The sequence below is a fragment of the Gouania willdenowi genome, chromosome 15, assembly GCF_900634775.1.
Source record: "Gouania willdenowi chromosome 15, fGouWil2.1, whole genome shotgun sequence".
In the NCBI taxonomy this organism is placed as follows: domain Eukaryota; kingdom Metazoa; phylum Chordata; class Actinopteri; order Blenniiformes; family Gobiesocidae; genus Gouania; species Gouania willdenowi.
Window position 1 is genome coordinate 22,189,402 of NC_041058.1, and position 22,434 is coordinate 22,211,835.

At 36.8% G+C, this 22,434-nt stretch overlaps 1 protein-coding gene across 3 annotated transcripts in view; it reads left to right on the forward strand.

Moving 5' to 3' along the window:
- disc1 (DISC1 scaffold protein) overlaps positions 1-22,434 on the forward strand; it is a 76,407-nt gene that overhangs the window by 5,831 nt on the left and 48,142 nt on the right. For all 3 annotated transcript variants that reach the window (XM_028469213.1, XM_028469215.1, XM_028469214.1), the window contains exons 2-9: positions 2,431-3,299; positions 4,947-5,016; positions 9,316-9,472; positions 11,507-11,603; positions 13,116-13,348; positions 18,937-18,991; positions 20,681-20,783; positions 20,944-21,132. In XM_028469213.1, coding sequence (XP_028325014.1) covers positions 2,431-3,299; positions 4,947-5,016; positions 9,316-9,472; positions 11,507-11,603; positions 13,116-13,348; positions 18,937-18,991; positions 20,681-20,783; positions 20,944-21,132 — 1,773 coding nt within the window. The remainder of the gene's footprint in view (positions 1-2,430; positions 3,300-4,946; positions 5,017-9,315; positions 9,473-11,506; positions 11,604-13,115; positions 13,349-18,936; positions 18,992-20,680; positions 20,784-20,943; positions 21,133-22,434) is intronic.

Consider the following 22,434-nt stretch of genomic DNA (forward strand, 5'->3'; position numbering starts at 1 on the left):
AACTTTGTAGAAAAGATTTGGTCTCTTCCTTTTTAAGTTTACACATGAGATGTTTACTGTATGCAAGGGAACCATGGCAAGATTTATTACCAAAGATAAACGTACTATTTACTTGAGCAACTTTTTACTTGTACTTTTTTTTTTTTTTGATTGATGCAAGATTCACCACTTTACAGCATTCACATTATAACAATCAACATCGTAAAATACAAAAAAGAAAATAAAAAACAAACAAATTTGTTTTTGTCGTAACACATCCCAGTAACAGTAGCACCCTTCCCTCCCACTCCCACCCCGTGATACTTATTTTTTACTTGTACTTGAGTATTTTATGTATGACCTACTTGTACTTGTACTTGAGTACAATTTCAGTGAAGTAACACTACTTCTACTTGAGTAGGATATATTAGTACTCTTTACACCTCTGCACACACTCCTACACTGTGTGACTCTCACACTAATTCTTGAAATGTTCTCAGCGCTCTGTAAAGCGTCATCCTTTAATTCTCTGGTCAGTTCAGATGTGATGTCACTGAACGGATGTTGGACCGTGATTGGACTGCTGCCATGTCCAACATTCCTGGTTTAACACACTAACACACAGCTGCAGACACAGAGACCATAAACTATGATCTTCCATTGGTTCATAAATGAACGTCTTCCACGACGGTTTAGTTCTACTTTGAATTTGTAAATGGCAACAGTAGGACTGAGCCCACATGTTACAGCACAAAAGCATCAGTGTGTGTGTGTGTGTGTGTGTGTGTGTGTGGATAATGGAGGAGAGAAAACCGAGAGCCCGAGGATGAAGAGGGAGCAGTGCAGCTGCACACAAAGAGGCTGTTGATTCCCAACATTTCAGTCTGCCTCTTCATCTCCTACACATACTACATGCATTAATCACGTGGCGCTGCAGTGCAGCAGGTGTCTATGCCTACAAACACAAACCAGCCTTTATCGTCCAAATTCTGTTTGCACTTTGGGTTTTATCAGTGCACAGTACACTGTCTACCTGTTGTACTTCCCAAACCAAACCAGGTTCTAAATAATGGTGACCTTTGCCCCATATTTAATAAATAGTATATTCACACGTGCATACATTCAACCTTTTTCCTGACAATTCAATAATGTTTTTCACTTTCAAGCAGTAAATTAAATAACTTATTTAATGTATTAGCATTGACAAAACTTTTAATTATAGTCACATTACTATTAGGGGTGTTCCGATCCGATATCGGATATTGGTCCGATATCAGCCTGAAAACGAATATCGGATATTGGATTCGAATTTCCGATTTATTTTATTTTTATTAATTAATTTATTTTTTTTCATTGAATTGTAGAATACTGTAGATATTATGTTGAAGGTTAAAATTCATGTAACCAATTGGTTAATAATAAACGGGTCAGTTTTTCTCATACTTACTGTTGCTGACTATTGTTTCTCTGTTTGAGTAACATCACTTGATCAAGTCTTTTCTGACATTCCACACTACAAAAAAGGTAATTATTATTTTTTTTTACTAAAAAAAGTAACAAAAGTATGTATGATTCATGCTGATATCGGATCGATATCGGTATCGGCCGATACGCAAGGCTGCAATATCGGTATCATGTCGGAAATGAAAAAGTTGTATCGGGACATCCCTAATTACTATTAGTGTCTAAAAAAGCAGAAGCATCGAGTAAAAACGACAGGCTGCACGACAGCAAATCTAATTTAATTAGTTAAAATTAACTGTATAAGCTCATTTAAAACATCTTTTGTGGATTAAAACATAATTAAAAAAAAAAGTTTGTGGGGCCAACCAAAAAAAAAAAAAAAAAGCGTATGAGGTGCAATGCGAGCGACAAGTTGCTGATCAAGAGCACAATAGCTAAATATGGTGAAAAGTTATATTGAAAAGGACTTTAGATAATACTGAAGTTGTTTTTAATATTCTATAAGTCAAATGTGAATTGAAAGCTCTTTACTCTCAGGCATCGTTGCTTCTGTGTGATGCAATAGTTATCTAATAGGTGACAAAAAGTGTTGTCCTCCTTTTTTCCAGGCTAAAATGTGTTTTTCTGTATATTTCCTGGCATTTGGCCATGGACGACTATTTAAAATCTAACAGGAAGTCTGTTTAACGTTAGCAGGAAATAGCCTTCCTGTTAACGCTTGCTGTATACTTTAAGGAGAATGTTCTTATTTGAGTGCAACTGCGTGGTTTTGCTGTTTCCGAATAGCTGGAACAGAGAAGACTGGGGAACGTCCCACTACGTCACTTAGAATTATCCTTTAGTTACGTTGCATTAATATGATTAGCTACCACATTGGTTTATTTGGCTCACCTGATTGTTCCATTGTCCTGATAACTCTATAAACTCACACTTTAGCCTCCTCCTGCCTGCGTTGTCCAGATTAATAGTTAATCTGTGCATCAACAGGTGGTGGTGTATCAGGGTCAGCTGGCAGCTCTGGACATAAGAGGCTCCATCGAAAACCAGGGCACACGAGAGGAGGCCAGTCCAGGCTAAAGAGCACCACTTATGGACAGGAGGAGGAGGAGGAGGAGGAGGACGAGGAGGAAGACGAGGGGACTGCTTGCATTAGGAACGGAAAACCTGGACGTCACACTGACTTTGCTGAGTCACCGGTCGTCAAAGTGTTGCTAAATAATCACCAACAGCCTGAGAGACTAAAGAGCCGTCCCCTCCCCGTGGACTTCACTACAGCTAACAGGACACTTATCAATCTGAGCCACTCCCCACATGAACAGAATGGAACCAGTTTTAACCCAAACCTAAGGTGGTCGTCCATGGATGAAGAGTCTTTTAGCTCCAGCTTTAGTTTCATCCAACAGTCGCTCAACTCCAGCCAGAGGACGGAAACAACCACTGCACCAATCTGGCCTCTACAACCACTAACACCATTGGGTAAAACACCACAAGTGCCTCAAATGAAACCAGAAACTTCAACAACCAAAGACATTTCTTTAAATCTTTCAATTATTGTCCAAACACTGCCTGCGACCGCATCAGGGTCGCAGAGAGAGGGTGAGGGGTTGTTTTGGCCTGAAACTCTTTGGAATGGCAGGGAACCAAGTAGGGAACCAGCTCGAGAATGTGACTCCCAGTCTCTTGACATAGATCTCAACTCTTTGCTGTCTGTTGACTCAGACACCGCCTCTGCCTCCTCCGTCACCTCTGGCTACGAGAGTGCCACAACCGCCTCGGAGCAAGGCTGGGACAACCTGGTGAAGAAGTTTGAGGGTGTGCTGCAAGAATGCTTACATAACAACCGCACTCACACCAAGGTGGGTCCATAGCGAGACCAAAACACATAATATTTCACAAAGTTGGAAATATATTTATTAGTTTCAAGCAAACTATTAGTTGTAGCAGTTTTTTTCTTTATTTATTATTATCATTTTTTATCATGATAATGCTATTCCAAATGTACCGGTAGTTTTACCTCCTCGTGGTGTACATTGTGATATTGTGACATTGTACAACCTCTCAATTGAATAATGTTTTAATATTGTTGATTTTTATATGACCAAAAATAACATTTTAATACTGTTGATTTTTATATGACCAAAAATAACATTTTAATACTGTTAATTGTTATATGACCAAAAATAACATTTTAATACTGTTAATTGTTATAGGACCAAAAATAACGTTTTAATACTATTGATTTTTATGACCAAAAATAACATTTTAATACTGTTAATTGTTATATGACCAAAAATAACATTTTAATACTGTTGATTTTTATGACCAAAAATAACATTTTAATACTGTTAATTATTATAGGACCAAAAATAACATTTTAATACTGTTGATATTTATGACCAAAAATAACGTTTTAATACTGTTGATTTTTATGACCAAAAATAACATTTTAATACTGTTAATTATTATAGGACCAAAAATAACATTTTAATACTGTTGATTTTTATGACCAAAAATAACGTTTTAATACTGTTAATTGTTATATGACCAAAAATAACGTTTTAATACTATTGATTTTTATGACCAAAAATAACATTTTAATACTGTTAATTGTTATATGACCAAAAATAACATTTTAATACTGTTGATTTTTATGACCAAAAATAACATTTTAATACTGTTGATTTTTATGACCAAAAATAACATTTTAATACTGTTAATTGTTATAGGACCAAAAATAACATTTTAATACTGTTGATTTTTATGACCAAAAATAACGTTTTAATACTGTTGATATTTATGACCAAAAATAACGTTTTAATACTGTTGATTTTTATGACCAAAAATAACATTTTAATACTGTTAATTATTATAGGACCAAAAATAACATTTTAATACTGTTGATTTTTATGACCAAAAATAACGTTTTAATACTGTTAATTGTTATATGACCAAAAATAACATTTTAATACTGTTGATTTTTATGACCAAAAATAACGTTTTAATACTGTTAATTGTTATATGACCAAAAATAACATTTTAATACTGTTGATTTTTATGACCAAAAATAACGTTTTAATACTGTTAATTGTTATATGACCAAAAATATTGTTTTAATACTGTTGATTTTTATAGGACCAAAAATATTGTTTTAATATTGTTGATTTTTTTATGACCAAAAATAGCATTTTTATACTGTTGATATTCCAAATATACCAGTAACTTTATCTCCTCACGGTGTTCATTGTGATATTCTACAACCTCCTAATTAAATATCATTTCAATAATGTTGATTTTTATACGACAAAAATGATAAAGAAGCTGATGTTGTAACCACCTGTGACAACTACAAACCATTTGGTTTCTAAACTCTCTGACCTTGTGTTGCTGAACTCACGCTTCTTTTTTTTGTTGGTCTGCAGCAACAGTTTGAGGGGCACTGACCTCCGTGCTGCTGTCTGGTGGCTAACGTGTGCTTTCCTCTGAACCGACTGTGTCCTTTTCAGATCCAGTCGATGATGTTGAAGCTGCAGAGGCTCCAGCAGAAAGCCATTCTGGATGACGACTATGACGCAGGTGAACTAAGACTTTGAGCTCAGGCTTTATTAAGGAGGTCTGTGACCGATACCATGGATTAGACGTTGCTCTGTTGTTAATAATGGTTTGTTAAGGGATTATGCTGAACTCATCAGAATTTTAAGTGTAGTTTTTCACGTTCAGTGTAAGAAAACCACCGTTTGCGGGGATTGTTTTTATATAGAACGTGCTGATTCTGTATTAAAGTCGAATAATAGTGGTTTCACTTATTTTTGTTTGAACCATCATTGTGAGAAATACGGCCTTTACTTGATTTCCTGTGAATTTGAGGTGGGTCTTACTGGAATTTTTGATGAATCATGTGAGAGCAGAAGCTAGTGAAACATTTGCTTTGTCATCTTCATCAAACAGATTAATGAGTTCATTAACTTGACGTGATGTCTTGAGGATGGAGTGTTTGCCCTTTTTAAATACAGTACTGCTGTTTTTGTAGTGTTTAAATGTCATTAAATGAAGGGTTGGGCAAACTGGTTGGATTGGATGATTGGTGTTGGCTTTTCATCACATTAATCAAACAACACTTAAAGCTGAGACGCCAGAGCAAGTATATGTTTCCTTTTTAAACACCTGGACCAGAAAACAGACATAAATAAACCTCCTTATACATAACAAGTGTAATCTGGAGCTTAAATACTGATTTTAGCTATAGCAGTGGTTTGACCAGAATTTCTTTCATTACATCAGTGGTTCCCAACTTTTCTTGTCTTGTGTACCCCCTTGAGCCTTTTTGTCATACCACGAGTACCCCCTCACTATACGTGTTCATGATTCTCCAAAAGTAGAACATAACACAACTGAATATTCAACTCAAGTCATTTTATTTCATCTCCTTAAACTGAACAACTAATATTCAGGCATTATCTTGTTATTTAACTCAAATTAAACATAAAATTATGTTGCCTTCAAGGCAATAAAAATGATAAATATAAGAAATAATATTATAGTAAATGTTTGTATGATTAATACTAATATATTATGATTTAGGGATGTAACGATTAATCGTAAGGCAGTTAAAAATCGATTCATAGGTATCATGATTCACATCGATACTGTGAAAATTGAAGCGCAGTACTTTTTTAACCAGCAGAGGGCGCTATCCAGAAGTGTTGGCGGCGGGCGGAATCTGCTAATACTTTCTTTCTGGCCGCCTTCTACTTTTAAACATGTTCATAAAGGATTCCTTACCCCTTTAACACCGAAAAAATATAATAATATAATAATATTACGTGAATATCTGTAAAAGTCACGTTTTTCTATTAGCTCTGTCTGCTAGCATAGCATCTCTTCTACACTGCAAGATATCTACATGCCAACTGACCACTGGGTTACCAGTGCCCTCTGCTGGTTCAAACAAATTATCTGACCTAAATACAGTGAAATGACTATTTTTTGATTATTATTTTTTTTTTTTAAGTCCAATTGTTAAGGCACAAAAGACATTTTCAGTTGCACTTTTAAAAAGAACTATTATGCAGTTTTGCATTGTTTACTATAGAACCAGAAATTAAATTAATAGGCTTCTTCTTCATTTGTATTATTCCTTTATTTATTTCATTCAAGATTTATTTTTAATTAAATTGCATTGTTTTGAATAGTTTATCAAGGGATTCTTTTGACAATGAAAAATAAAAGGAAAACAGTACAGTTTTTTTTGATAGTTTTTTCCCCCCCAAAAAAATAAAGGAATATTTTTCAGCCATCATTTTTCTACAGTCCCATTTTGTAAAATAAATCGTGAGAGAATCGTATCGTGAACCCAGTATCGTGAATCGAATCGTATCGGGAGTTGAGTTGAGTGGTATAAATAAATAAACACAAAACAATGAATGAACCTGCCTGTGTCATATATAACATTTATGACATTTACGACAAAAGGAGCTTCTTTGAATATGTCTCCTTTAAACAGGCATTTCAACTTTAAAAACAGGTCATAGCACACACGTACCATTTTATTGACGGATTTATGAAATGAATGAGAATATTTTTTTATTATCTTGGAAATAAATTCTTAATTTTTCCACGTACCCCCTGCAGTGTGCCCCCTGGTTGGGAAACACTGCATTACATGATGTAAGAAAGGCTTATTTTCAAATCAAATTGGACAATGAACCATTTCTTAGATCTTACAACAGAAATAAATTCATCTTGTACTCAAACACATTTTTGTTTAAAGTTGATGTAGTTTCAAGTCGTAATGTGTGTTTGTAATTTGTTGTAACAATATTTATTCATATATTTCCCACCTGCTACAGACTTAGAGTTAATATAAAAGGTTGCTTTCATAAAATGGGCACTATCGGACAAAGTTTGCATGGATGTTATGATGGAAATAGAAACAGAAATACTTTGAAATGTTACACAGGACTGCAAAACAATTACAAAATAATGCCAATTATGTAAGGAAATCAATTTGAATTGATTTAGAGTCATTTTAAAATTGTTTTCTAAACATCAGTCGTGGCCAGACATGATATTTTGACCCTTAAATAGCAGAATAAATCGCAGATAAGTAAGATACATTATTATTATTATTTTAATTCAAAGTGAGTGCATACAGTATATGATGGAGATGTACTACTTAATTTTGTATTTTTTATGCATTTAAACCCATTTTTAACTGTAAGAAACACAGTTGGACAGAAAATGTTGGCGTCACTTCATTGACCCTTATTTGATACATATTAGCAAGTAAAGTAGCATAAGACAACAAATCAGATTTAATTTATATTATCATTATACCCAAAGGACCCAATGCTCCATTAACCAGGACACAAGAGTGTGAGATGGCTATTGGCTAAACCACACGTGCTAAATTTGGCCCTAAACCATACAGTTCGGCCCATAGAAGAAAGTTAAAAATACAGAAATAATTATGGTTAATAATAATTCAGTTGTAAATACAGTATCTCAGCCTTTCTAAATATACAAATTCAATGAAACTCTACAATATTTAAAGGATTGCAATTTTCCCATGCTTTTTTTCACATGACTGCTATTATTTTACACCTCAAATTGTTTAATGAGCTAAATTTCCCTGAAATTATTTTGCATAATTCCCCCAAATTAAATAAAAATTGACCACAAAATGAGTTATATTTAAAAGAGAAAATCCTGGAAGCACTGATATCTGTCACTTATTGCCTGGATAATGTTTAGAGCCTTACATACTTTATGTAGGATTTATATGTCGTGTAAAGTACAAACATGGGGACATTAATGTTGAAATTGGTCATTTTCACACCTAACATCTGAGGCCCATTTAAGATTGAAAGTGTTTATTTGTACGGTTGCCGTAGGGACAACCCTCAGTGCTGTTGGTACGGTTACCAAAGTACAAGTACAAAGGATTAGGTTTAGGTTTAGGGTTTGGTTATAACACAATATCGCAACAATTTTTAGGGTCAGAGTTAGGTTTGGGGATAGGTTTAGTCTTAGTCTTGTGACCTAAACTGGCCAATGACCTATAAATAATTAAAAAGGAGCAGTCAGAATAATCCATGTCACTACAACTTATATCTACCTTTTAATTGTATCTTACTTTATTTTTGACATACATTTTTGTTTAATTGAGTTTTTTTATTTAATAGTATTTATTTTGTTTCCTCACAGCAGTGAAAAAGTAATATTTTCTTTAAAAATTATAAATATTTCTTTAAAAAAAAAAGGAATTTAAGAAATTAAAGTGGAAAAAATGGAATTTTGGAAAAAATAAGACGGAACTTGGAAAAAAATCAAACAGATTTTATAGGGCCCTACTATTGGTATGGTTACTGAAGTGCACGTACGGAGAATTTAGGGTTAGGGTTAGGATTAAGTTTATGTTATAACCCAATATAGCAACAATTTTAGGGTAAGGTTTAGTAAAAAACTGACCTATCACTTGACCTAAACTGGCCAAATAGCGGCGCTGCATGCGTACGGATAGAATGTTGGTATATTGATACGGTAACCGTACGGATAGAATGTTGGTATATTGATACGGTAACTGTACAGATAGAATGTCGGTATATTGATACGGTAACTGTACGGATAGCCACTGCCTTTAAGATCAAACTACTTTGTATTTGGCCCCTAAACTAAAATGAGTTTGACAGCCCTGGGCTAAACAGTTATCAGGAATATTTTTGTAATAAATCACAGTAAAATGCTACTTAATATTAAGCTAAACCAATGTTACAGAGTGACTATCATACGGGGACGAAGCTGTTTTAGAGACATTGTTTTTGAATTGAATTCATAAACAGTCTGTTTATGTTCTGTGTCTCTTTTTGTTTTTAGCCGAGCGTTTTGGTAAAAAGCTGGAGGAACTGTGCAGAGAGCGGGAAGCATTAAAGCAGGGTTTACCATCCAGACATCCCAGTGTGGCCCTGTTCCTAGAGAGGCTGAACCACGTGGTGCACAGCGCCCTCCAGAGGACAGACTCAGCATTTATCAGGTCAGCAACAGAATCCCCACACCCTTTTCTAAATAACTTATTACCAAAGTATGTTTAATAAGCGTTCAGTTTCAAAAATATAATACAATAACTTGTTGCTTTTCTCATGTTTGATGTGAATCAACACATTTTTATTTAAATGTTTAATAATTATGTTCCCCCCCCCCCCCCCAGTCTTTGACTTTTGATTTCTGATCCTTAATATGTTACTGTTTTTGTTTCCATAGTAGTCACAAGTTTCCCTAAAAACAACTTTGGTAACAGGAAGGAAATCAGGTGTGGCCTCTCTAGGAGTTTCCTGGTCAAAAGGAAGTGAAACACACAAACACACAAACTTTATGTCCTGTGAAATAAAAACTTGCCATTGTCATTCATCTTTTTCTTTATTTTCATGGAGGAAAAAAAAAAAAAAAGCAGGTCAGAAGATGAATGAATCAATGAATGAATGGAACAAGACAGAAATAGCTCAAATATATTTTGTGTGTACAGTATGTACATCTTTTGTATGTTTCATTTGTATTGTTGCCATTGTAATGTATTCTGACCTGCCAGGGACTACAGATGGAAAGTAGCTTTTGAATCATTCTGGCATATTTACATTGAAATGTTCATTAACATGCACGGTTCCTTTTAAATAAACTAGTGCCCATTGGAAGTATGTATTCATATAGTGGGAGCTTCAGTAAAGTTGTCAATTATGGCCAAATGAGTATGTGTTTGAAGGTTGGATGTACAGAAATGTGTACATACTCTGTACTCTGCAGTGTTATAAAGAGGTTTATTTGCAGGTGCAAAGTAAAATACTGTGTGATTTTCCTGGTTTAATTCTATGGGACTCATCTTTATATTTTTTTTGTTTGGTGTTTTTTTTCTGTAATGTATGTTTTTTTGTAGTCATTATGTGTATTTTAGTATCTTTCTGTTGTCTTTTTGTACATTTTTTGTATAATTATTGTTTTTTGTTGCCATTGTAGTGCTTCTGGAGTCATTTTGTGTATTTTTTTTGTGTAGTTTTGTGCATTTCTATTGTCATTTTGTGTATTTTTTGTATAAATATTTAGTTTTATTTATTCTGACTCATTTTCATATTTTTGTTGTCGTTTGGTGTATTTTTCTGTAATGTATGTTTTTTGGAGTCATTTTGTGTGTTTTTGGAGCCTTTTTGTATATTTTTGTGCATTTCTGTTAGCGTTTTCCGGAAGTAATACGATGCGATCGTAATTGGGAGCCGTAATCTCAAAACAAGAGGAAAATAAAGGTTTTGCCGCACACTTAAATAACTTTTAGCCGTACAAAAACGTTTTTAGTATTAACCTTTTGTGGACCGGAGGAGGGTCTTCTTCTACTGATTGTTAGAGGTTGTAAATGAACAGATTGGTGCGCTAGCGCCGCCCCCCTCACACTGAGGTCAAGGTTTCATTTCTGGGTAAACATGAATGTGCCGTCCAGGCTAAATACAATTAAAATAAACCTTTTGCAACACCAACTAAATCCAAAATAATGCATGCACACACTCAACCTATGTGCAAGCAGTCAAAAAAGTTTCAGGTCGAACAGACACCATGTCGGGGAGAAATTCGCTCCACAAACACACACGCACACACACACCCGCAGAACTTCCTTGATTTATTAGAGAGAGAAATGAATAAAAAAAATGACAACATAATACTTAGTGTGTGACACTGACTTGTATCATCTTGCACAGAGATCACTGTGTTTTCCCTCCTATTTTGAGCAAATTATTCGCGTCATATCATTACTATTAACAGGGATGGGAGTGATATCGATTATCCAATTATCCTAGCACATCTTCATTGTCTCCTAGTATAAAAATTTACATTGTAATTGTTGCAGTAAAATAAATGTTGGTTCTGGTGTTTCAGGAAACATAAAGCAACAGTGTGTTTCCTATCGTGCAGTCATCTTTTACAAATTGAAAGGGTGGAAAAGATCTAAGAAAATGGAGGAACGTTAAGAACTTGGAGGAGAAGAAATAATTAACAGTGTGTGGGGCTTTTCGTGGTTTCTTTGCAGGCAGGGTGTGGACGCCAATCCCAGGGAGAGATGTGACTCATCACAGGGGCCGCTACTACGACGGGAACGACTGCTTCAAGAAAAACGGCTCGTAGAGGTGAATTTGAATTTTTGCGGAAGCGGATTAGGGCTAATTTTGATGGAGAAAATAATTTTGGGCAAATCAGGATGAAAATTAGAAATATAATAATAATAAAATTGAAATACTGAGATTAAAGACAAACAGACGAGTTTGAAGTAGAAATTTAAAAAATAAACTCAAAATACAACAAAGTTATGTTGATGGCCAGCAAAAAAAAAACCATTACAAGAAACTGGCTGAAGATTCTCACTTTAACTTTGTCACAATGGGAAGAGATAATGGAAGAAATTTATGCGATGGAAAAAAAAATCACTTACTACATAAGACTGAACTCTGCTAATTTTGATCAGAAATGTACAATCTATAAGATATGATAAGAATCTAAGTGTGAATGGAAATCTTTGTAATTATAATACCCTGCTGTTTTTTCTGTTTTGTTTGATACTATTTGTAAATAGCATAAATAAAGAGTTAAAAAAAAAATACAATCTAATATTGTGATAAAAGTCGAAGGTTTGCTATTAAAGTCAAATCTACGGAAACAGACTTGTGCCAATTCAACATATGACAACAGCCTCCATCAAAGCTTGGCCCAAATCTGTTTCCGTAGCTCATCAATAGCCACGGACGGACTAAATGCTGCATCTTGTCCAAACTTGACTGGTTTTTCAATCTGCATAGATTATATTTTTGGCAATATCTCTACAAAGTCCTTAAAGAGATTACAACGCCGTGTTCATGAGCTAAAAGAGAAATAATCTCTTTGTTATTAAACCCAACTTCAAAGTATAGTTTAACGTAGTGGTTCTCAAACTTTTTTGGCTCAAGTACCCCCATTTTCTCTTTTCTGAATCCAAGTACCTCCATTGTCTGAGTACAACATTTTGCTCAGAATACTAACAAAAAAACATCTTTAGAGCATAATGATGGAATAACACATGTTTTAAAGAATCTCATTTTGTAAATAAGTGGACTGAAACAGTATTTTGTGCTTCCTGAATAGATTTGTTTCTTTAGTTTTTATCTTTGTTCATGTTCTGATCGAGATCATTTCCATCATCATTCTAATGATTATAATTTTTACCTAAAAATAAACATTATAAAACCCCATATTTTTAATTGTTTTATTTTGATAATTTTCCACTCTCTCTCCCCTGTACTGTTTTTGCATACCCCTAGGGGTACACGTACCCCCATTTGAGAAACACTGGTTCAATGCATTCGTTGATACACAGCCTTTTGTAGATGGCCACGATCTGCTGTTTGTTGTCGTATGGTGAATTGACCCTCATCAGCTTCCGTAGATTAGACTTCATGAGCAAACCTTCAACTTTTTTAAGATCATTTTCGAAAATTTCGACTAAAATCTTGTTTTTCTACTTTAATCTTGACACTTCGACTTTTTTTGCATTGTTTCAAACTTATTCTTGATTTGCCCAATACACTTTTCTCCATCAAATCCTCTTCCATAATTGTAAATATGTGAACAAACTGACGGAAGTTTTGACTTGTGATGTGCATGTGCAGCATGAGATCACAGAGCTGGAGCGGAGGCTGGTGGAGCTGAAGGAGCGCAGTGGAGGCCTGCAGCATCAGATCCAGCAGGTGGAGCAGCAGGTGGAGGCTGAGGAGCTGGAGGCCTCCGTGCTGAGAAGCTGCACCATGGCACAGCTTTACCACCTCAGCTATACCCTGCAGGAAGTGGTCACGTCAGAACACCGCTCACACATCTCAGTGTCTCCTCCTCCTTCTCTGCTCAGGTCAGTGCCACGAAGAAGTCAGTCAGGAGGGACTGCATTAGACTCATATTAGAATACAGTTTAAAGAAGGCATGCAAAAGAAAACTAAACCTGTAGCCACATCGAGAGCGTTCTCAGCGAAAGAAAATGTACGACATCTTTAAGTATTAATTTGTCTTTTTCTTTTTTTACTTTTGTTTTTTTTAGTAATTTATTTAGATTTTTCTTAAAGGTTAAATATTTAAACTTTAAAATGACTAACATTTTTTCAGATTAATGTCATTTTTGAGTTCCTTCAAGTCAGACAAGAGTTAAGGCCCACCGTGGACTTTTTGACCTAATGAGTTGACCCATACGAGTTTGGGTCTTTGGCCACGTCATGATACCTGGAGAACGTATCACTTTACGGCAGTCATGTGACCACAGACTCAGATATACTCATTGGGCTAAGCTAAGGCTTTTGCTACTATTTTTCTGCCTGTACGACTCCTGGTAATGGTAAAGTTTAAAAAACTGCTTCTGAGGAGGCTAAAAAGACGCCGCCGAGACCCGGCCCCCTTCGCTAACCCGCCCGGCGTCGGACACCGCTCCGAGCACGCCGGGTCGCTCGTCCCCCATCCGCCGTGCCAACCCTTGGCAAAGGGGGCCAACAACGGCGGGAGGCCAGAGAGTAGGGGGGGAGCGCCACCGACGTGGCCAAAAGATACACAGTGTGCCTTTAAAACTGTAACTCGGGTAAAGTGGGAAACTTTTGTGTTACTTTCACAGATAATCTGTTCCTTAGCACAATTTCCCTGCTTCTAATTAATTAATAAAAATACTTGTACATCTGTTTAAAGGTGCAGTCCACGACTCTCAGATCCTTCTCTACCCCTCCCTCCCTGCTGCTCTCTTGCCCTGCCTCCAAACTTTCCCAAGTCCCTCCCTCAGAGCTAACAAGCTAACGTTAGTCCGACAGCAACATCACAGTAATATAACATGCACTGTTAAAAGCATGTTACTGCAGCGCTCTCTCTCTCTCTCAATGTGCACACACACCTCAGCAACAGCAGCAACAACACAGTGTCACTTCCAGCAGCTCACATGGAGGCTGCTGCGCGCACATGAACAACACATGTACTACAGAGTTCTAGTGTAACAATTACAAATCAAACATAATGTAAATTAAGCAGCAGTAATTACCTTTCAAGGAGAAAAGTCACCAATTTCATCTTCTACTCCTTCAGACCATACACTGTAAAAAAGACAGTGTTCCAGCCCGGGAAAGGGGCGGGGCCTGTGAGCAACAGCTGCCAGACAGCCCATCAAACACAATCCTGGCTCTGATTGGTTCTTTTTGCTCGGTCGCGTTGCATTCTGGCAATCTGCCAAAGGCTGCAGGAGCAGCAGGGAGGCTCAATGAGCCTGTTTTTTTCACACACACTACTAGTTTGATGTAAAGCTGTCCTTACATAGCGACAGCTTTAGTAAATATAACAAAAAGTCACTTTTATAAAGTTGCAGACTGCACCTTTAAGAGGAGACTTAACACAAATGACAAAGACAGCTAGTAGGAATGAGAGGCGTTTTAGAAGCTGCATATGCAATAAAAAGCACTTTAAACACACGTGTGTGGCAGTCGCCATGTTTGACAAACTGTGACGTTACTCAAAGAGCATCATACACCTAATCCTAGCTGTAGACTCACCCGTTTTAAAGTGTCTCCTTGTTCAGATGGATGGCATGCATGGATCTGATAATTGCATTCAAATTGCAGTTCTTCCATTTCTAGGAACTGGATTAAACGTAACTAAGCACTAAAATGTCATCTTGAAATGCTATCTCTCCATAGACCAGTATTTTTCAACCTTGGGGTCGTGACCCCATTTCGGGTCACCTGGAATTTAAATGAGGTTGCCTGATTTAAAAAATATATGACTGATTTAAACTTTTTTTTTGTTATTAAAATATTTTTCAAATTAAAACACAACAAATCCAGTTCAAATAAAATGTAGTATCAAAATGTCTGAGATGGCGCAATTTGTCACTAATTGTGTTTTCCTAATGCTGTAACAAACGTGATCAAAAACTAATTCTCCAAAAAAAAAAATGCCTTTGGGGTTGTTTACAAAATTGTGTCATAGTAATGGGGTCACAATCCAAAAAAGGTTGGGAACCACTGCTATAGACTCTCTATGGGAGTTTATAGCCTAATGAGAACATGATATGTTATGTTTGTTTGAGGCTAAAAGTTGATATAAATCACTCCAAAGACTTTTCTTACACAAATTAATAGCAGTGTTTTTTTTAATTCATCTTTAGACTGATCATCTTAAGGTCATTCATTTTGTAAATATTTGTATCATATTTGTATATAAATTTTATATTCTTCTTCTTCTTCTTCTTCTTCTTCTTCTTCTTCTTCTTCTTCTTCTTCTTCTTCTTCTTCTTCTTCTTATTATTATTATTATTATTATTATTATTTGTTTTTTTATATCTTACTTTATTTTTTTACTATTGTAATGTGTGTGTATCTGATCCTTATTTTGAATAGTCTTTTACTTAATTATACACTTATTTAATGTTTATTCTTTCTTTCGTCTTTGTTAAATGTATCATTCTTTTATTTGTGATTTTTTCACAAGCGGCTGTAACAAAAGCAATTTCCCCCTGGGATTAATAAAGGAATTCTGATTCGGAGGCGTTGCGTTTCGCTTTAAATGATCTTTGAGTTTTGAGTAAAAAAGCAGGTTTTGCATCTAAAGACTGATTTTCTCCCACATCCAATAAATGTGTTGGACGGTGGGTTTTCAAAGTTGAAAAAGTGTTTGTCGGTGCTTTTCTTTGTGCTGTTTTTTTTTTTTATGAAGTGTTGTGCCTGAGTGCAGTACCTTTTTTTACCAGCTGGAGATGCTGAGGAGCTGTACATCCCATGAATACAAGCCAATGAACCTGGTGTCATCACATTAGTTCTTGGTCTTCTTTGCCTCTCCTGTTGCTTTAAAACCCTGTTTCATGTCTATTTTCCATGCAACATATTGAGTTTATGTTTTAATGCCATCTTCTAGAACCATCTCTGCGTTCTTCTCACAAACAAAATCCCCTGACGATAACAAATGAGTTTAGGAACAATTAGTTGGGATTCAAAAGGCACACACCACAGATACATTTTCATGATTATTTCCTCAATTCCCTGATGACCGTCTTCCATCACACCTGTTTCAGTCGGCTTTGAATTTAAATGATTTCTCTCAGATGCTAATGATTACTTTGCATCATATCTTCAGAAGTTAATGGCCTGACAGGGATCACGGTGGAAAATTCTCGCTGCCTTGCCACTTGTTAGAAAGACATGTAAATTGCACTTACCACCTTATCGGCGTTGTGACCTGCCACCGCTGGCATAATTTGATATCTGACTTGATATCTGACGCCCAGACAGGAATGCATTTATTCTTGGTGCTGATTGAAATTGCGACCTCTGATTGGACATTCAGCCGTGCCGGGTCATTGCGATGATTGGGTTGCAGATCTTTCTCTAAATAACATAGATAATTTTTTTTTTTTTCTCATATCAAGGCCTTTCTCCTCTCTGGCACTGGATTAAATAAAGGCTCTTTATCCAAAGTAGGTGCTGCATCACTGATGCACGGAAGCAGCATCTCCTCAGCTTGGAAAACATTCACGGAGCAAACCAATTCTTTGGGATAATGGGAAAATTAGGGGTGTCTCAAGGTGACTGTCTTACACAGAATCAATTTTCCACCTTTGGTTTCCCCCTGTTAATAGATTTTATTCTCTGACACTAAAGGACAGGAGCTTCACAATTTGTCCTGTTTAATAAAATCATGTGACTTTACATTTACAGACATCTTTGTAATAGGGAAATCATCTGAGAAGTCATTGTTTGGACTTGTTTACCATGTATTTTCATTCAATTTGTTTTCACTTTATTTATAAAGAACAAAATTCGTCAAGTCCTCGACATATTGAAAAGACTCGACACCTCCACAATAAGCCTCAGCGACGATTACAAGGAAAACTTCCTTTAAACAGGAAGAAACATCCTGCAGAACCGGAACTTTAGCCTTTTATTAATTAAATTTTTAGAATTAGCCAAAAAATAGCGTAAAGAATACAAATATTCTGCTTTTGAGAACATGATTGTCAAGATAAAAACATAAAAAAGCTTATCTTTGATCCAGTTATAATTACCTAAACAAAGCAAGTGTTCTGCAATAATAGAAAACTCAACCTATTCCAATGCACTGCACTATTTTTGTTGTTCTTTCCAATGTTACCTTTTGTCCAACAGGAGCTGTGTTTAATTTATGGATCAGATTAAATTCATCCAATGGAGGGATCAGATTATTACATGAAACAGTCATTTTGATTTGGTTGGTTTATTCTAATTTGTCTTTTTATGAATAAAGTGGTCCAATTACATACCAGTATATTATGGATGTGCAAAGTGCTGCTATGTAACAGCTGTCAGTTTGAAATGAACTGATATTCGTTGCAGTAACTTACTGTCCCTGTGAACTGAAACCAGTTCACCAGGCTGTGTCAAGTTTGACCGTTTAGATGAAATGATTGGGTTGGGAGTGTATAACTGTTTATTTTAAACATGTATGGTTATTAAAAAAAGTAATTTTCTCAATAAACTACCATTAGGGTGTTGTTAACGTTCAAAGTAGGGCAGTGACTCTCGCAAACGCAGAACAAATTGCATGACTTGAAGACTCGGACGACCTAAAACCTGACAGATACTTTAGGGTGCACTTTATCTAAAGCAGATATGGGCAACTGGTGGCAAGGGGGCCACATGTAGACCTCAGTCTATTTTCTGCTGCCCCAAAGCAATTCCCCAAAAATGTAAATTCAAGAAGTTGGAAGGAATATAAAGTCCAACATAATACACAAAGTACACAAAAACACAAAAAGTTCCAAAAATACACAGAGGGACTCATAAACATAAAATGACAACAAAGACCGACACAACAACAATCACTTAAGCCAACAAAATGACAACAAAAACACACAAAACAACAACACATTACAGAATAGCTCCAAAGACACAATCTGACAGGAATGACAGGAAAATACAGGAAACAACAAAAAAATACAGAAAGTGACCTAAAAAAATTCACAAATCGACAAAAAAAATGCAAAAAATGACAGAAAAATACACAAAATTACAACAAGAACACAACAAATAACAAAAACAAACATAATGGCTCCAAAACACACAAAATGACTAAAAACGGACAAAACATAAAATCCTCAGAAAAAGGACAAAAGCCCCTTTTCCCCCTGTATTCATGGTCTGTCTGGTCATTAGTCAAAGTGCTGACATGAATGTTTATTATGTGGCCTTCAGATCAGATATAATCACATTTTTGTGGCCCCGTTATAATAGAGTTGCCCATCCCAGATCTAAAGCATCTTTGACCTTCTTCACTGTTTATTTAGTTTTTACATCCTGTACACATATCCATTTCACAGATACAAAGAATAGATAAAACAGGAAAACGTGGTCACACTTTAATAGACATCTGATGATTTAATGTCATTTACACTAAATATTGCATATACACATGCACATTAATATTGTTGATTATGTTCTACAGACTCAAAGAGCAAGAACAAGCACTGGATTTGTCCATCAAAGAAGCCACGGCCAAAGTAAGCCTCTGTTCGTTTGACCCCATTTATTCCAGCCCCCACATCCACAATGCAGCACTGACTGAAAATATATGAATATCTAATGAATAGCCAGTCAAAACAGACAGTGCATGCTGTGTTGAATATGCATACTAAATGTCACTGTCTTTATTCATCTGCTTGTCTCTGTTTGACATGGCAGTAAATTCTCCACACTTGTAGGCAGGAGTCAGAAGCAGCAGGACGTGCCATTTCGAATAAATCCTCTGTGAATTGATGCATTGCTGCTAGAAAGTGTTAGCGAGAAAGTAATTTTTTGCCATTTTCAGAACAGGAACAGGAACTTGTTAGGTAGAGTTGGGCAATTTTCAAGTATTATTCCCGAAATAACAACTTTTTCTTGGGTACAGCCCGACATGTTTTTGATCTGCCCTCACAAGCTTATTTGAGCAACAAACAGATACAATTCCCACAAGGCACTGGCCTCTTTTGAGGACTCTTTTTAGGTGTTCTCTCATATAAACTGCATCCTTTGTTGCCTTTTAGACTTTTGTTTTTCTCTCACGCTGTTCCTTATGCTGCAGAAATGTGGTGTAAAGTGGTGGTCTAAGGCCTGAGCGAGCTGCACAGCAGGACGCTCGTAAAGGCCATATTTTCCTGCGACTATGCCCTTTTTTTTTTTCTTTCTTTGAAACACTTTGTGAAATAACAGGTCTATGTGACTGCTGCACATCAAAGAAAGAAACTAGAGCTTTTCACGAAGAGGCAATTTCACCACAATTACAAGACTGACCACCACTATGGTTGAAATTCAAAGTTTCTCGCCTTTTTCAATCAGATTTCCATCATGTCGAAAATTGCACACACGCTGTGACGTGAAAGCAAGGTAATTTTTCCTTTGACAGTTTTCATACTGACAATTAGCCTATTTTGAAATTTGAATTATCCAGTTTGAAAAGCCGACCAGAAGCCTTTTTCGGTTTATTTAACGTGTAAAAGAAAGTTCTTTGGATGTGCTTTTAAAATGCTATTTTCACATCTTCTAAGAAAACTCCTCCGAGATGTTTTGCCTCTGATAAATCAGCCTCTTTGACAGGCTTTTCAAAGTGCATCACAAAACTGTGTCAGCTTCAAGTGAAAAATCCGCCTCTGGGTCCCTTTGAATCACTGAACGGAGTTCCTCGGAAAAAAAAAAAAGAAAGGGCATCATGCGGATTGTATGTGGATGTAGCTCAAAGTGTGTAACCTGGAAGGAACAGGGGTTTAGGTCAGAAAGAGTCCAGATGGAAGCCACTCAATCTGTATCCAAGGCCATCCTTTGTGGATTCTGCCCAGCTAAGGAGCGGCACCTTCAGGTGACATTCAGAACCCTTTTTCTCTCCCTCTGACCTTCTAATAATAGCTTATATGGAGATTTCCCATTTCCCTGTCTGTCTGCCCATGTGAAAGGAGGAGCCGTCTCATGTCTTTGTAAAGGTTATAGATCAGGTAACACATCAGTGCTGATGCTCCGCTGTGTATTCAAAGCAGAAGAGTCGAAGGACGGAAATGAGTCTGTGCAGATTTGTACGAGCGAGTTTCTCAAAGAGAATGAACGCTGAATTGGAAATGAGGTGTACATCCTGTGGGAGCCATGTCCCTGCAAAGATTTGGTTAGTTACCACCCTCCCCCCAGCTCTCTCCTCTGTTCTATCCTCTGCTTTTCCCCAGGTGGTCATGAGTCAGAGGCTGGGCAGCAGCCTGAGGAGGAAAGTCGGTGAAACCGAAGCGCAGCTTTTGGCTCTGCATGAAGCCAAACTGGCAGCCATCTCTGGTAACTATCCACTAAAGCCCAGCTTAATCCACCCTGGCTACCACGCTCATAATGTACTTGAATCATTCCCCATTAGCTCCTCTTGAGTACACAGTAATGGCAAAGACGCTCGTTATTGGTGGGTGTAGGTGTAATGTCCTCCTGTGGTGTGCTGGTGCAGGTAATGACTTCACCAGTGCCAAGGAGCTGAAAGCAGACATGAAGGCGGTGTACCTGGAGCGCGACCGGCTGGAGGCTTTGGCCAAGAGGCTGCACAGCCTCAGCTCGGGGAGCAGCCAGGAGCTCACCAGGATGAAGGAGCAGCGGCACGAGCTCAGGCAGGAAGTGGAGGAGCAGGAGGCCCAGCGTGGTGAGTCACTCCACACCATGCAGCAGGGTCAAAGCCAGAGGCAAAAACATCATTCTCTTTTGTGAAATAACGAGTCTCCATGGATGAAGATTACCCACTGGTAGCAGTGGAAACCTTACTGTAATATTGGACTTTACAGTTCAAAAAACAACCTTAAGTGTGTGTTCAATTTCTTTGGTACACCGTTCTCTACGGTGATGTAGAATGATCCCCGTACTTAGTAGACTGGTCTTCCTTTGTGTGTTAATGGAAGCTAGAGTGTGTGAATGCACACACAAAGTGATGAATTGCGCTCGACAAGAACAATCCATCTAATCTACCAATTAAAGCCCATCCAAGTCTACAGGAAGGAAAAGGAAAACGGCAACCCTGAGAGGTCACACACACACACACACACACACACACACACACACACACACACACACACACACACACACACACACACACACACACACACACACACACACACACACACACACACGCACGCACACACACACACACACACACACACACACACACACACACACACACACACACACACACAGAAAGACAATCTCATTCACACATAGGAACAATATCTTGGGATATTATAATGTATCACAGTGTTTCTCAAATGGGGGTATGTGCACCCCTAGAGATGGCACAGACGAAAGCATTAAAAAGATGGGGTTTTATAATGTTTATTTTTTAGTTAAAAATGATAATCCTCATAACAAACATCATGATTAGAACATGAACTGATAATACAAGGGTCGGTATTGGTCCCACACCAGGTGGGAGATGACCAGAAATGATAAGAACTACAGAAATAAATCTATTCAGGAGGCACTAAATACTGTTTCATTCCACTGACTTACTAAATGAGAGCCTTTAAAATGTGTGTTATCACTCGTTCATTCCATCATTATGCTCTACAGTTGTGTTTTTTCAGAATATTCTGAGCAAAATGTTGTCGTCGAACAAAAGGGGGGACTAGGATTCAGAGATAAGAGGAAGGGGTACCAAACAAGTTTAAGAACCACTGATGTGTCCAAAACTGTTCCCTCAAACTGTTGGAGTTAGCCTCCATCCTTCCACTGTGTTATATGTATTTGATAATACATATGTCCTAGAACAGTTGGTTCTCAAAATAGTTTGGCTCAAGTCTGAAAAAAATGTTTCTGAGAAGGAAAAAACACAAATTTAAACAAAATCCTGAATGTGAAGTAATTGGTAAAAATTTTAGCCAGAATTCTTATGGATAATTTGCAAGAATATACAATAATTGCGATTAATTTATTACTGTAAATAATGTAGTACTGC